Source organism: Podarcis melisellensis (assembly GCF_964234715.1).
Source record: "Podarcis melisellensis genome assembly, chromosome: 8".
In the NCBI taxonomy this organism is placed as follows: Eukaryota; Metazoa; Chordata; class Lepidosauria; order Squamata; family Lacertidae; genus Podarcis; species Podarcis melisellensis.
In genome coordinates, this window is record NC_138540.1 from 15,518,588 (window position 1) to 15,534,527 (window position 15,940).

The 15,940-nt window shown below is 47.2% G+C and overlaps 1 protein-coding gene across 9 annotated transcripts in view; it reads right to left on the reverse strand.

Moving 5' to 3' along the window:
* ARHGEF10L (Rho guanine nucleotide exchange factor 10 like) overlaps positions 1-15,940 on the reverse strand; it is a 131,127-nt gene that overhangs the window by 58,606 nt on the left and 56,581 nt on the right. For 5 of the 9 annotated variants that reach the window (XM_081923454.1, XM_081923452.1, XM_081923456.1 and 2 more), the window contains 9 exons: positions 15,776-15,892; positions 15,263-15,355; positions 12,594-12,767; positions 11,433-11,578; positions 7,604-7,618; positions 6,457-6,641; positions 4,749-4,864; positions 3,165-3,292; positions 1,902-2,002 (listed from right to left, as the gene is read on the reverse strand). In XM_081923454.1, the coding sequence (XP_081779580.1) occupies positions 1,902-2,002; positions 3,165-3,292; positions 4,749-4,864; positions 6,457-6,641; positions 7,604-7,618; positions 11,433-11,578; positions 12,594-12,767; positions 15,263-15,355; positions 15,776-15,892 (1,075 nt within the window). The remainder of the gene's footprint in view (positions 1-1,901; positions 2,003-3,164; positions 3,293-4,748; positions 4,865-6,456; positions 6,642-7,603; positions 7,619-11,432; positions 11,579-12,593; positions 12,768-15,262; positions 15,356-15,775; positions 15,893-15,940) is intronic. The other 4 variants (XM_081923453.1, XM_081923458.1, XM_081923457.1 and 1 more) reach the window with 1 other exon arrangement.

Here is a 15,940-nt window from a genome sequence, read left to right on the forward strand (position 1 = left end):
GGGGAAGCTCATAACAAACTCCCCAAAGATTGACACACACCTGAAATTTATGAATATATGAAAACAGCCAGGTGCTGTTTCTTTTTTCGGGGGGTACACAGGCAAAAAAAAGGGTAGACAGACTAAATAACCATAGAACTGCAGAGTTGCAAGAGGCCCCAAGGGTCATCTAGCCCAACCCACTTTAACGCAGAAATCAAATCTTTTCTTCTCACAAAGCGTGGAACAAGATTGCCTATCCCCACTGTAAGACAGTGGTTGTACTGTACCATGGTGAAGTGAAGATCAAATGAGGCCTTTTTAGTGGTGGCCCCACACACTTACAGAACTCACTTCCGCAGGGAATCAGGCTGCCCCCAAATACTTCTTTCTGTTTCTCTGGAGCTCAGAGGTGGCTGGTCCATTTCGGACAAGTGGGGCATCACCCCACCAGACCCACTTTGCTCTCAGCCAGCCTCCATCTGCCTGCCTCCTGATAACAACAGTGTGGTGTAGTGGTTAGAGTTCTGGACTAGGGTCTGGGAAAGTCCAGGGTTTGTACCCCCATTAAATCATAAAACTCGCTGGATGGCCTCGCAGCCTAACCTACCTCACAGGGTTGTTGGGGGGGACTAAATGACGGGAGAGAGGGTTATGTACTCTGCTCTGATCTCCTTGAAGGAAAGGGGGTTAGAAATGCAACCAACAAACCAAACAGCCCCATGGGGAGGGGTCAGCGCTGCTTCTCATTGCCTCCGGCTCAACCAATCACTGGCTCTTGTCTCCACCTACTTTTTGGGCTCTCTGCCTTCCTCCCCACCAGTCTTCAGTGGGTACCAGCGGCCACCTCCACATCCATAAATGGCTATTAAGACATTCAGAGGCAATCTACCTTTGGGTGGTGAGTCACTAAATGACAGAAGCAACAGGGCCATAGCTGTTGACTTACAGATTTGAAAATAAGGGACCAGCAGCCAAAATAAGGGATTTTAGACAACCAGCACCCAAACAAGCCTCAAGCAGTGGTTCCCATGATGTGACCAGCATGAAGTGGGGGCTGGCCAGCTCCCCTCATTCCCCTCAAGCCTTCCTTTCGCCATGCCCTCCGCTTCTCGCTTCTTCCCCGCTCACTCATCTCTCCCCACCACACTTCCTAGGGAGGGAGAGACGAAGGGGACAGTCTCTCCAGCTCCGCCGCCGAGCCGAGGACAGCTTGCGTGGCTGCGTTAGATGGGAGGGAGGAGAAGGGGGAGCGGGGGGCTGAGATTGCACACCCCCCCACCCCCCCGCACACTCAGGGCAGGCTTGGTTTGTTCCTGTCGCTGAGAGAAGAGAGGAGGCGGAGGGGGGGATTCTCACTGAGCCGCCGCCGTTCCCTGACGGGAAGGGACTCAAGGATCCTGGAAACTGGCGGGGTGATGTGTTTGGGCCGAGGGGGCAGCGGCAGCAGCGGCACTCAGGGAGGGAGGGAGAGGACCTACTTCCTTTGAAACCCGGGAAATTTACGGGACATCATCAATAAGGGACAGCAGCGGGACACGGCACTGGGATAAGGGACTTCCCCGCCAAATAAGGGACGGTTGACAGCTATGAACAGGGCTTTCACAATCTCCTTGTGAGCTTCCTAGGGGCGTTTGTGGATGCTGGCCTTGCTATAATAAAAAAAAACCTTTTATCTGACCCTAAAAGGCAGCCCACGATCCATGGAAAAAAATCAACCAACCAACAAGAAGGTGTCAAATCTCTCACATTCCCTTGCTAAGCAAAGGTTTGCTCAAAACATTTCTTTTCTCACTCGTTTTCTTTCTTCCCTCCTTAAAAACATCCTAAAGTAGAGTCCTGTGTAACCTGGAAGCCTGCATAGCACGTTGTCAAAATATCGGTTGATCCGGTGAATATTTTTTTAAAAGGAAGTTACTCACGCAGAGCGATTTTGGCCAAATGCAAGCGGTTGACCCAGGAGATTTTGCTGAGTGGGTTGGGGGTGATGAAGACTACCATGACATTGACAGGGCGCCCAGACCTGAGGTGGGAAAGAGTCCAGAAAGGGAAAGGGAAAAAGGATTAGAGAGAGTGTATTTTGTCTATCCATTACTTTATACCACACAGTAACAGATTTCTTATATATATATTTTTTTAACCTCCCTACAAACTTACATCTATACAATACAGGAATCAGCCTAATTCTGCCAATAGACAAAATACAGTGAGATTAATTGGAAGTCAGTTTTAAATTTCTTTTCTATAAATGTTATAATTTAGTTCAATACCAAGAGTATATATGATGATAACTATATTAACCTTCTTATAGTGTGGTAGTTTGTTTGATTTCTCTGTTATTTGTATGTTTGTTTCCTTGTATGTATGTCTGGTTTTCATAAATGTATTTATTTTAAATTAATAAAGATATATATATATAAAATAGAGAGCGTGTATTTGCTGGAGACAACCAATTCCTCCTTTGCCTGTTAAGCCTGGATGTAGAAAAGGGAAGTGTTGTTGGACTCCAATAAGCAGTGTTTCCCATCCTTTGGTCTCCAGCTGTTTTCAGACTACAATTCCCATCATCCCTGACCATTGATCTTGCTAGCTAGGGATCATGGGAGTTGTAGTCCAAAAACAGCTGGAGATCCAAGGTTGGGAAACACTGATCTAGAGGGCATCCAGCTTGATGAAGAATCCTGTGTAACTCAAAAGTCGGCATAGCACTTTGTGTTTTAAAGTGGGCTAATGGAGTTGGAAGGGACGCGGGTGGCGCTGTGGGTTAAACCACAGAGCCTAGGACTTGCCGATCAGAAGGTCGGTGGTTCGAATCCCCGTGACGGGGTGAGCTCCCATTGCTTGGTCCCTGCTCCTGCCAACCTAGCAGTTCGAAAGCACCTCAAAGTGCAAGTAGATAAATAGGTACCACTCCAGCGGGACGGTAAACGGCGTTTCCATGCGCCAGGAGCGGCTTAGTCATCTTGGCCACATGATCCGGAAGCTGTACGCCGGCTCCCTCAGCCAATAAAGCGAGATGAGCACCGCAACCCCAGAGTCGGCCACGACTGGACCTAATGGTCAGGGGTCCCTTTACCTTTAATGGAGTTGGAGTCAAAGGCTTAGAGTGCACCATCAGCCACAACCAGTGCCTGGAGCATTTTAATAAAAAAAGCAAATAAATAGCTGAAGGTCGAATAACCCACTTGTCTGGCTTCCCTGGGAGTAGGAGACGGAGGCGGCACTTGTTTGCAGAATGGATCTCTTCCTCTTTCACCCGCATCAGCCTCTGCAGAGCTAAGCACCAGTCCTGAGCGACGGTCATGTTCAGATTCTAGGAACCAGGGAGGGGGAAATAAAAGAAAAGAGGAGGGGCAGTCACACAACCACATGGAATCCTAGAATTGGAGGGGACCCCCAAAGGTCATCCATTCCAACCCCATGCAAAGCAGGAATTGCGACGAATTAATCCCTGACTGGTGGCCATCCAACCTCTGCTTAAAAACCTGCCTTCTGAAGAAGTCCATTCCACTGTTGTTGTTGTTGTTGTTTAGTCGTTTAGTCGTGTCCGACTCTTCGCGACCCCATGGACCAGAGCACACCAGGCACTCCTGTCTTTCACTGCCTCCCGCAGTTTGGTCAGACTCAACCATCTCGTCCTCTGTTGTCCCCTTCTCCATGAAGAATTGATGCTTTTGAATTCTGGTGCTGGAGGAGACTCTTGAGAGTCCCATGGACTGCAAGAAGATCAAACCTCTCCATTCTGAAGGAAGTCAGCCCTGAGTGCTCACTGGAAGGACAGACCCTGAAGCTGAGGCTCCAATACTTTGGCCACCTCATGAGAAGAGAAGACTCCCTGGAAAAGACCCTCATGTTGGGAAAGATGGAGGGCACAAGGAGAAGGGGACGACAGAGGACAAGATGGTTGGGCAGTGTTCTCGAAGATACGAATATGAGTCTGACCAAACTGCAGGAGGCTGTGGAAGACAGGAGGGCCTGGCGTGCTCTGGTCCAGGGGGTCACGAAGAGTCGGACACGACTAAACAACAACAACCTCAGTTGGCTAGAGCATGGTGCTGATCACGCCAAGGTTGCAGGTTCAATTCCTCGTATGGGACAGCTGCATATTCCTGCATTGCAGGGGGTTGGTCTAGACGACCGCCTGGTCCCTTCCAACTCTACAATTCTATGATTTGTGACATCAGGTGACACCTGTCAAATGCAGCCTGCGATGGGTGGGAAAGATAAGGAATGAGACCACCGACTAGATCCTTATGCTGATCCCTGGCCTTCAGCCTGACACTCCCGTGGAAATCTTTTGTTTTAAACAGCGGCATAGTGTGGGTTGTCAGCACCCGGGGCAAGGCAAGTAATTTGCGCCCCCTAACCTGGGGCAAGGTAAGTAATTTGCGCCCCCTAACCCCTAACCTGCCACCGCTGCCAGCTTCTTCTTGCTGCTGCCTGGTCTGGTCTGGTGTGGTTCTCTCCCACACTCAGCGCTGCGCTGGGCGGCCGCTGCACTGTCCCTCCCCCAGATAGTCCCTCGCTCTCTCTCCACACCGCACGCTTGGCACCCACCCCCTCCACAGTGGGCGGCGACCCGGCGGCTCGGATCGGATTCGCACAGCCAGCACTGCAGTGAGAGAGAGTGAGTGAACCAGGTAGGGGCAGAGAGCTGTGAGTGTGAGCGCGCCCCCCCCCCAGATGTTGTGCCCGGTGCGGCCGTCCCCCCCCCCCCGCACCCCCCACGCTATGCCACTGGTTTTAAAACAAACCCTTACAGGGCTCACCTGGTATGTTCCATGAAGAGTGCTGATGAGCAGAGTGATCTGTTCCACCACTGCCAGGTCTTTCTGGAGATCTTGTAGCTCCTGAAACAGGCGAGGAGGACCCAGGTACACTTTATCTGGTGGTAAGAAGGGACAGGGAGAAACCACGATGACAAGCACAAATGACAGAATGACGTCGGCAGCCCAGAGGAAGCCATGTCCACAGCTAAACACTAGCAGCCAGTTGATAAAAAAAGGAGAACCCAAATGCCGCTTGCATTTCTCTCTCTGAAAACATCCTGCCGCGACAAGCCCGTTTTATATAAATCTATAGAATTTACATTCATTCATTTATACGCTACATGGTTTGCGAAAAACCTCAAAAGAACGGAAATGCTTTCAATATTTCAATATTTACTAAAATAAAATTTAAACAGATAAGAACATTGGCAGGATTGTTGTAATCGTCTGCAGTTTTATAAGAGTATATGTTTAAAGTAGATGAATAAATGAGGAAATCAAGTTAATTTGGATGTGCAGAATCTAGCAACATTATATGTTGCAAGGAGGTATAGAATTGCCTTGTGAGCCCTGGATACTTATGAAGGACGTCGATTTCTGAGGAGACAGCTGGGACGTCACTATTTTATTTTTATTTTTTCCCCAATTGCTGTGGACCTGAAGCAGGCAGGTCCAAAGTCTGTTCTGGGGGCCTAATTCAGCTCCCCAGCTGGTTGTATCCAGCCCCTGTGGCAGTTTTTTTATTATTTATTATTGTTGTTGTTGTTGTTGTTGTTGTTGTTGTTATATACCCCACCCTCCTCGGCCAGAGCCAGGCTCAGGGTGGCTAACACCAGTAAAATTACAATAAAAACATAACAGGGGGAAAAAACAATTTAAAATACAGGTTAAAATGCAATTTAAAATGCAGCCTCATTTTAAAAGTAGCCCATAGATCAAAACCATAAGGGGAGGGAAACATAAGGGTCAGACTGAGTCCAAACCAAAGACCAGGTGGAACAGCTCTGTCTTGCAGCCCTGTGGAAAGATGTCAAGTCCCGCAGGACCCTAGTCTCTTGTGATAGAGCGTTCCACCAAGTCGGGGCCAGTACTGAAAAGGCCCTGGCCCTAGCCCTAGTTGAGACCAATCTAACCACCTTGCGTCTCGGGACCTCCAAAGTGTTGCTATTTGTGGACTTTAAGGTCCTCCATGGGGCATACCAGGAGAGGCGGTCCCATATATTAAAATAATAATAATAATAATTTATTTCTACCCCGCCCATCTGGGTGGCTTCCAAAAGAAGGTTAAAAATATATTAATACATCAGTCATTAAAAACTGGGATGGGTCACATCTCTTCAGTGTCTGAAATGGAGCAGGTCCCATCACAGAAGGAAGGAGAAAAAATAGCCCCAACCCAAAGACGAGTGACATTGTAAGCAGCCGCTCTGAGCACCTCCTGCCCTGTAATCTCCTCATTAACCGGAGGAAAAAGAGCAGCAAAGAGTTTCAGGCGCCCTCAAAAGTCTCCTTTTTGCGTTCCAGCTTCCTTTCTTAGGGTCAAATCTGGGGTCAACAACTTCAACCCTAAAAAAGCTCAATAGCTTTGGTCAACCCTCACGGATTCATCAAATCTGGCCCTCTTGGGAAAAAATTTGGGCACCCCTGAATGGACAGATTTGGACCGCATTCCAAACTGGTTCGATCGGAAGCAAAAGCGCCTACTCACTGTGTGAGGACTGGCTGCTTGACATGTGCTTCTTCAGGCCAATATTGGGGATGACCACGTTGTCCTTCTCGTGGGCACTGCTCTCCTGCCCGACTTCCACCACCTGGACCTGCGGCAAGGCGGCGTTCCATTTCACAATGTACTTGGGGCCGAGCGGAACCAGGGTGCTGATTTCCAGCTGCCCCCTGAAAGGAGAGGAGGGCGGGAGAGGGGAATCTGGTTTTAAAGAAAAATAATTGTCGAGGAAGAAGGGTTTTTCTCCAGTCCAAGCGTGCAGGCGAGGGGTGCCACACAATCCCAAGCTCAGCCAAGCTTAAAAATCCATCGCAACATGTACAAGAGAACCACAACGCTTCTGAACACCAGTTGCCGGAAGCCACGGAAGGGAAAGGAGGCTGTTATGTTTGGGTCCCACTTGCGAATTTCCCATCTGGTTAGCCACTGGGAGAACAGGAGGTTGGACTGCAGGGTCTAATCCAGACAACCAGGCTCTTCTGATGCCCTACCATGAGAGGCAGTAACAGCCACCAGCTTGGATGCCTTAAAAAGAGAAATTTGCGAAGGAGAGGGCATGACAGCTACGCTCTACCAACACAACCGGAGGCAGTGATGTGTAGTGGTTAAGAGCGGTAGACTCGTAATCTGGGGAACCGGGTTCGCGTCTCCGCTCCTCCACATGCAGCTGCTGGGTAACCTTGGGCTAGTCACACTTCTCTGAAGTCTCTCAGCCCCACTCACCTCACAGAGTGTTTGTTGTGGGGGAGGAAGGGAAAGGAGAATATTAGCCGCTTTGAGACTCCTTCGGGTAGTGTTAAAGCGGGATATCAAATACAAACTCCTCCTCCTCCTTCTGAACACAACGCCGCAGGAGGGGAGAGTACAGTGGTACTTTGGTTCTCAAATTCAAACAGCAGTTTGTGAGGCTAACACACAAAAACCCAGCCAAACCAAAGCTGGCGTGGGATGTCATATCCCATGCCATATGGCGTGGGATGATAAAGCTGATTTTTCAGATATTTGTGATAAGATACCAATACCAACACTAAGCAGGCAGAAGCAACCAAAAGCCCACTACAATCCATCACCAGCATGCCAAAAATTGCGCCCCCGATAAAATGTGGGGCAAACCACCCAAACCTTGCCTTACCTGGAGTTAATCGGCCTGTGGAAGAGAAAGATCAAAGCAGCAGTCATTGTTGGAATCTCGGAAACCCCAGGGAAAACTCAGAGAAACCCGGAGGAGTTCAGGGATATTTTTAAAAATAAAAAACAATAAGTTGCGTGTCTCTGCTTCTCAATTTGTATTGTGTTATTTTATGCTCCGTGGGACTTGCTGATTTTTTTTTTATTGATTAAGGTAAAGGTAAAGGTACCCCTGCCCGTACAGGCCAGTCTTGACAGACTCTGGGGTTGTGCGCCCATCTCACTTAAGAGGCCAGGGGCCAGCGCTGTCCGGAGACACTTCCGGGTCACGTGGCCAGCGTGACATCGCTGCTCTGGCGAGCCAGAGCCGCACACGGAAACGCCGTTTACCTTCCCGCTGGTAAGCGGTCCCTATTTATCTACTTGCACCCGGAGGTGCTTTCGAACTGCTAGGTTGGCAGGCGCTGGGACCGAGCAGCGGGAGCGCACCCTGCCGCAGGGATTCGAACCGCTGACCTTTCGATCGGCAAGTACTAGGCGCTGAGGCTTTAACCCACAGCGCCACCTGTGTTTTTATTGATTAGAAATTATTTATTGCAATTGTTAAGAGAGAATTTCCATTTATTATTTGCTGATGTCGTGTACTGTTGTTTTCTAATGGATTCTTGAACGTTACTTTGTTTGATATATTGCTTGCTCTTATTACGACCGTTTTCGTATTGGATCAGATTGTTAGAAAGCATTCGATCTCTGTCATTTCTTCAGCTTGCAAACCGCCTTGTGTACAGTAATTTAGAAAGGCGGTGTAGAAACTAAAAGTGAAATGGAAATGAAATGAAATCTGAGCTCGTACCAACTCACAGCCGCACAACCAAGCGACGTGTGCCGACGAAGAGGGGGCTATTGCATAACTGTCAACCGTCCCTTATTTGGCGGGAAACTCCCTTATCCCGGCGATGTGTCCCACTGCTGTCCCTTATTGATGATGTCCCTTAAATTTCCCGGGTTTCATGCTCGCCCGGCTCGGGAGGGAAGCAGCGGCTCGGGGTCCTCCACCGCGCGCGAGAGAGAGAGCGTGCACGAGCTGCCACGTCTCCGTCTCTCCCTTTCCCCCCTCTCTTGCGAGACTTCCACTGCACTGCCAGGGGAAGCCAGAGGCATAGGATCATTTAGTCCAACCCCCTGCAAAACACAGTCAGTCGCAGCAAAAGCAGCATGGCTCCATCAGTGCCGGATTTATGTATAAGCTAAGCAAAATCCCTTAGTTTGGCTGCTGATCCCTTATTTTTGAGGCTGCTGGTCCCTTATTTTCAAATCTGTAAGTCAGTGGCGTAGCGTGGGTTGTCAGCACCCGGGGCAAGGCAAGTAATTTGTGCCCCCTAACCCGTGGATTTGCACCCCCTAACCCGTGGATTTGCGCCCCCTAACCTGCGGATTTGCGCCCCCTAACCCTAACCCCCAGATGTTGCGCCCGGTGCGGCCGCCCCCCCCCCTGCACCCCCCACGCTACGCCACTGCTGTAAGTTGACAGCTATGGGCTATTGCCCCCTGCTTGTGGACTTCCCATTGGGGCCTCTGGTCTGATTCCTTCTAGGGTTGTAGTGGGGGTTGAATGAGGGAGGGGGACAGCTTAATAAAAAGCCCTCTATTCTTTGTACCCCACCCATCTGACTAGGTTGTCACAGCCACTCTAGACATCTTCCAACAGAATTTAAAAAGGACAAAACAAAACATCAAACAATAAAAACTCCCTGAAACAGGGCTGCCTTTAGATGCCTATGAAATTCCATATCATTGTTTGACTCTCTTACATCAGATGAGATACATAGACAGGTATCAAAAGGAAATCACTCAGGGCAGCCCCCCAGGAAGCAAAACGCAGAGGCCTTTTTAAACACTTAAGCCACCTTCCTTGGAGGAAAATGTGAGATATAAAATGCAATCAGTAAAATAAGTGGCAGGCGAATCCATTAACCACTTTTCTTCTCTCGATATTCCCGGTTAAGGCTTCGGAACATCAAGCATACGGGTGAGCGAACTTCTGCAAAGGCAGATTTTTTTTTCATTTTCCTCACCTCCGCCTCACACAAAGGCATCCTAGCATCACAAACAAAAAATATCTCACACCTCGAAGCATCGAAGCGAGGTGTCACCCTAGCAGCGTCTAACACTAGTTCCTGGCAGGTGGGAAAAAAGAAAGAAAAACCCAAAACACGCATTACTAGGTGGCGAAGGGGGCTCTATCCTTTCCAAAGCAAGAAAGAGTTGACGTGCGAAGGCACATAGGAGAAGCTTCCGATTTCTTTTTTTAAGTTTAGCTCCTCAAGTAGGCCAGGCTACTTGATTTGTTTTCAAAAGCTTACAAACAAAACAGAATATAAGTACTGGATTTGGGGCTTTGCGAAAGAAGACGATAAAATACAGGTGAAACTCGGAAAATTAGAACATCGTGGGAAAGTTCATGTATTTCAGTAATTCAACTTAAAAGGTGAAACTAATCCATGCCACGCCGCACTGAGGCCGTAATTGATGCATAAGGGGCCCAAACCAAGTACTGAGTACATATGCATGCTTCTACTTCTCAGAAGTCCAATATTGCTCTATTTGCAATCTTTGTTTTGCTGATTTCATTGAATCTTCTAATTTTCTGAGATTGTTAATTTGGGGTTTTCATCAGCTGTACGCCATGATCATCACAATTATAACAAATAAAGGCTTGACATAGCTCGCTTAGCCTGTCAAGTTTTAAGTTGAATTACTGAAATAAATGAACTTTCCCACGATATTCTAATTTTCCAAGTTTCACCTGTATTCTCAAAGGCGAAATACTACTGTATTTTTCGCTCTATAAGACGCACCAGACCACAAGACGCACCTAGTTTTTGGAGGAAGAAAATAAGAAAAAAAATATTCTGAATCTCAGAAGCCAGAACAGCAAGAGGGATCGCTACACAGTGAAAGCAGCAATCCCTCTTGCTGTTCTGGCTTCTGGGATAGCTGTGCAGCCTGCGGTCGCTCCATAAGACACACACACATTTCCCCTTACTTTTTAGGAGGGAAAAAGTGAGTCTTATAGAGCAAAAAATACAGTACTTCATCCTGTTTTTTTTTATCTTATTTAATGCTTTTAAAAACATGCTGTGATGTCCAACGATAATAAATACCACTCCTATCTGATGGTTTTCCCATATGGGGAGTCAACTGCGTGATTCAACTGATTGGGATTCCCCCCCACACGGACTCTGCAGAAACTGGGGTTGTGTTGCAGAAACCCTCCCACTTGCAGCGGGCCCCGATCCATAGCTGTCAACTTTTCCCTTTTCTTGCAAGGAATCCTATTCGGAGTAAGGGAATTTCCCTTTAAAAAGGGGTGAAAGTTGACACCTATGCCCCAATCCCTCTCTTTAATTTTTTTTAAAATAATATTTATTAAAGCTTCAAAAGATTACAAAAATAGAAAAAAGAAAAACAGAAAATACAAAATACAGAAAAAGTAAAAACAGTTAAAAAGAAATCCATCTTTCCATAGCATGACTTTCATTTACTTGTTTCCTTGACCTCCTCACACCTCCCTTTTTTGTATTCTAGTTCAATTGATTATTTCAGCAAATCCTTTCCATTCTTGAATTTATCTTACTAATTTATCTTAATATATTATAACTTTACACTCTGACCTGTTAACAATCCATTCTTCCTTAACCCTATATAGCATTACTGCAAAAACCACATTGCTTCATTCCAACATCCTTTTAGCATTCCTTAATTTTAATTCCCTCTCTTTAAGACCCTTCCGCCTCTCGCAAGCACCCCCACAAAATTGTCTGGACACGCACTTGAAGTTTATGTTGGTGCAGACCAGCATGTCGTTCAGCAGGAAGACTTTCCGCTCCTTGGACTTGATGAGCTGGCCACGATCGCTGTAGACTGTCTCCGTCAAGGTCTCGCAGAGCAGCAGCTGCCGCTGGCCTGAGCTTAACAGCTGGGGGGGGGAGGACATTTTCGGGAAAGACAGAGAGGAAACCATCAATTGGGAGACCTTAGGACCTTTCAGCCACCAAATCAAGATTATCCCACCTAAAGGGCAGAGGAAGAGAATCTAATTGCATACCAAAGGTCCCAAGACCCGAATTATTTGCAAAAGGAGCTTTTTCTGCAGACCAAGCACACAAACACAGGCCCTAAAAATCTGAACTTTTAAAAGGGTTAAAGAGTACAGTGGTACCTCGGGTTAAGAACTTAATTTGTTCCGGAGGTCCGTTCTTAACCTGAAACTGTTCTTAACCTGAAGCACCACTTTAGCTAATGGGGCCTCCTGCTGCCGCCGCGCCGCCGGAGCACGATTTCTGTTCTCATCCTGAAGCAAAGTTCTTAACCTGAGGTACTATTTCTGGGTTAGTGGAGTCTGTAACCTGAAGCGTATGTAACCCGAGGTACCCACTGTCTTGGGAAATGATCATAATGAATTGAAAAAAATGTATAAAAGTACTCGCCCCGCAAAAAAGACCAAACCAGAGTCCTTTATGTTGGGGATAATCCAGACTGAAATTCCTAGGTGTTAAAAAAGGTTATTAACATATGCAACAAATGCGGCCCGTGTTTTGTTCCGGAAGTCCGTTCAATTTCCAAAACGTTCAGAAACCAAAGTGTGGCTTCTGATTGGCTGCTGAGGAAGCTCCTGCAGCCAATCGGAAGCCCCGTCAGAGGTTCGGCTTCCAAAAACAGTTCACAAACTGAAACAATCACTTCTGAGTTTGCGGCATTCGGGAGCCAAAATGTTCAGGAACTAAGCTGTTTGAAAACCAAGGTATGACTGTATAGGTGGATTTTCTGAAAATGTGATAAGGTATAACTGCAAAAATGGGGATCAAAAGCCATGGGAGCGCAGCCTATGTCAGCTAAGTGTCTTGGCAGATTGTTAGAGAGTGGGTAACTGGTCATGAGGAGACAGCCTCTTTGGTCTTTGCATCCCTCAAAGGACCAGAACATGAGCCTACCTTGTTGATGCTGCTGCGGTCGCTGACACTCTTGGTGAGTTGCTGTATCTCAGCCACCTGGTCCGCCAGTCGTTTCTGTTCATTGAGTTTCTCCGCCAAGGTCTCCAGCTCCGTCAGAGCCAGCTGGAGGGAGAGCCGGTCAGCGTGGCCCTTGGGCGTGTTTTTCAGCATGTCCTGGAAGAAGAAGAAGGGAGAGCCGTCAGGTGGGAAGAAGGACCTCCATCCCAAACACCTGGGCCATTAAGGAGACCCAAAGGAAAAATATGAAGAACAGAGGTTTTGACAAATGGACTACCAAAAACGTGTGAGGCAAACGGTGGAAGTCTTTTAAAAATGTTTTGATTAAGATAGATAAGGATATGATGAAAATACATAATTGAACATAAATATAGATTGGAAACGGCTGTGTATAGTGAATACGTATCTACTTTTAAAATCCTCATTCTTGATCTTATTTCTTCCTTTTCTTGTTCTTTTCTTTTATATTTTACCTTTCACTTCTTTATTGTGAATATCGTTTTGTAGAGGTGTAAATAATTGTAAATAATATGGGACGCGGGTGGCGCTGTGGGTTAAAGCCTCAGCACCTAGGGCTTGCCGATCGAAAGGTCGGCAGTTCGAATCCCCACGGCGGGGTGCGCTCCCGTTGTTCGGTCCCAGCGCCTGCCAACCTAGCAGTTCGAAAGCACCCCCGGGTGCAAGTAGATAAATAGGGACCGCTTACTAGCGGGAAGGTAAACGGCGTTTCCGTGTGCAGCTCTGGCTCGCAAGAGCAGTGATGTCACGCTGGCCACGTGACCCGGAAGTGTCTCCGGACAGCGCTGGCCCCTGGCCTCTTGAGTGAGATGGGCGCACAACACCAGAGTCTGTCAAGACTGGCCCGTATGGGCAGGGGTACCTTTACCTTTACCTTTAAATAATTGTAAACATGAGAAGAGGTAAAATGTTTTCTAATTTTCTCTTGGTTACATATATTTTCCTTTTTTTGTATGTTTGTATTTTTTTCTAATTTGTACTCAATAAAATTATTATTATTATTATTATTATTATTATTATTATTATTATTAATAACACCTGGGCCAATGGAGGAGGAAGCCGGGAGCTGAGGCACGCATTTCCACCCCACGCGCAAAGCAAACTTTCCACCCATCCTTCTCCCAGCTTGGCCTTCCCCTCCAACGATATGAGGAACCTAAGAACGTAAGGAGAGCCTGGCTATAGGATCAGGCCAAGGACTCATCAGGCCCATCCTCCTATTTTCACAGTGGATAACCAGATGCACCCCCCCCCCCGTGGGAAACCTGTAGGTAGGAGCCGGGAATAACAACAACAACAACAACAACAACAACAACAACGCCGCACTCTGGGCAGCTTCCAGCACATATAAAAAGACAAGGGCACCTTAGAAGCTGAACATCTCCCTTTTCAAATGCCGAAAACCCAGATGTACTGTATTTTTCGCTCTATAAGACGCACCAGACCATAAGACAAACCTAGTTTTTGGAGGAGGAAAACAAGAAAAAAAATATTCTGAATCTCAGAAGCCAGAACAACAAGAGGGATTGCTGCGCAGTGAAAGCAGTGATCCCTCTTGCTGTTCTGGCTTCTGGGATAGCTGCGCAGCCTGCATTCGCTCCACAAGATGCACACACATTTCCCCTTACTTTTTAGGAGGGAAAAAGTGAGTCTTATTGAGCAAAAAATACGGTAAATGTTTCCATTTTCAAACGCACCTCAGAAGTCAAATGGCTTCTGTGTTTTTCAATTTTCTCCACTGCATTTGTAGGCCACCCTTTGCGCCTCAGTTTTCGAACATTTCGGAAGTCAAGCAGTATTCCGGAATAGATTACTACATTCAAAGGAGGTACCACTAACCAAACGTCAAACATTACAAAATTCCCAATACAGGAAAGAAAAGAGAGAAAACTCTCCTTTCCTGCAATTTCCAGCAAGTGTAATTCAGAAGCACGGTTGCTGTGGAAGGGAGTTCCAGTGTTTAACTATGTGCTGCATGGAGAAGTTTTTTTCTTTTATCTGTCCTGAATCTTCCAGCATTCAGCTTCATTGGATACCAACAGGCTCTAGCACAGTAGTACCTCGGGTTAAGTACTTAATTTGTTCCAGAGGTCTGTTCTTAACCTGAAACTGTTCTTAACCTGAAGCACCACTTTAGCTAATGGGGCCTCCCGCTGTTGCCGTGCGATTTCTGTTCTCATCCTGAAGCAAAGTTCTTAACCCAAGGTACTATTTCTGGGTTAGCGGAGTCTGTAACCTGAAGTGTATGTAACTTGAAGCGTATGTAACCCGAGGTACCACTGTATTATGAGAAAGTGAGAAATTCTTTTCTGTATCCACTTTCTCTAAGCTAGGTCCAAATTTTATAAACTTCCATCAAGTCACCTTTGACTCACTTTCTCTCTAAGCTAAAAAGTCCCAAATGCTGTAACCTTCCTCCATAGAGTTACCCTTGTCCAAACCTTTTCCAACACCACAATATCCTTTCTGAGGTAAGAGAACTGGAAATGTACACAGCATTGCAAATGAGGTTGTGCTTCAGGCCCCGGGGGCAGAATCTGGCCCTTCAGACCTTTCTGTCTGGCCCCTGGGATAGAAGGAAAGGCTCTCCCTCACCTTTGAGAATAATCAGATAAGCACTTTTTAAAAGGTACCTGGAGGAGAAGAATGAACTGGGGGAATCTTTGGATGGGCTTCACCATCAGGCCGTAAAGAGTCACCCGGTCGACGCTGCCCATCTGCCTCTTCTGCCAAGAAAAGAAAGTCCCGCTGTTAATGTGAGGACCTCTGCCTTCCAATTTGGTGGGTCTCCATCTCCCACCTTGGAGATAATGCTGGTCGGGATCTCAGCCCAGACTGCAAATTTTCACTCTCTGGTCCCAACGCTGGCATGCAGGAGGCATGGCAGAGCCTATCCTGTTCACTGCCGTAACCAACCCTTGCGACAGCATACCCATTTTACAGACTGGGAAAACCGAGGCCGGGAAAGAGCAGCTTGGCCCACGGCTCTCTTAGCCCAGAGCAGAGTCAGAACATGAATCTGGTCCTTGCTCATGCCACACCCACACCCTACATTTAGAGCACATCATTTCTGCCAAAGAATCCTGGGAACTGTAGTTCACCCCTCCCAGAGCTACAATTCCCAGCTCTTGTAGCAAACTACTGACCTTGAGGAACTCTAGAAAGGCAGGCTTGGTGAGGCAGGCCTTCTTGATCAAGGACATGGCAGTGGTGAAATTGTTGACGTATTCGCTGTAGACATCCAGCACCATAGACTTGGAAAACTGGGGTGGAAGCGGGAAGATAAAGAGAGAGTTTGCACACCTATTTCA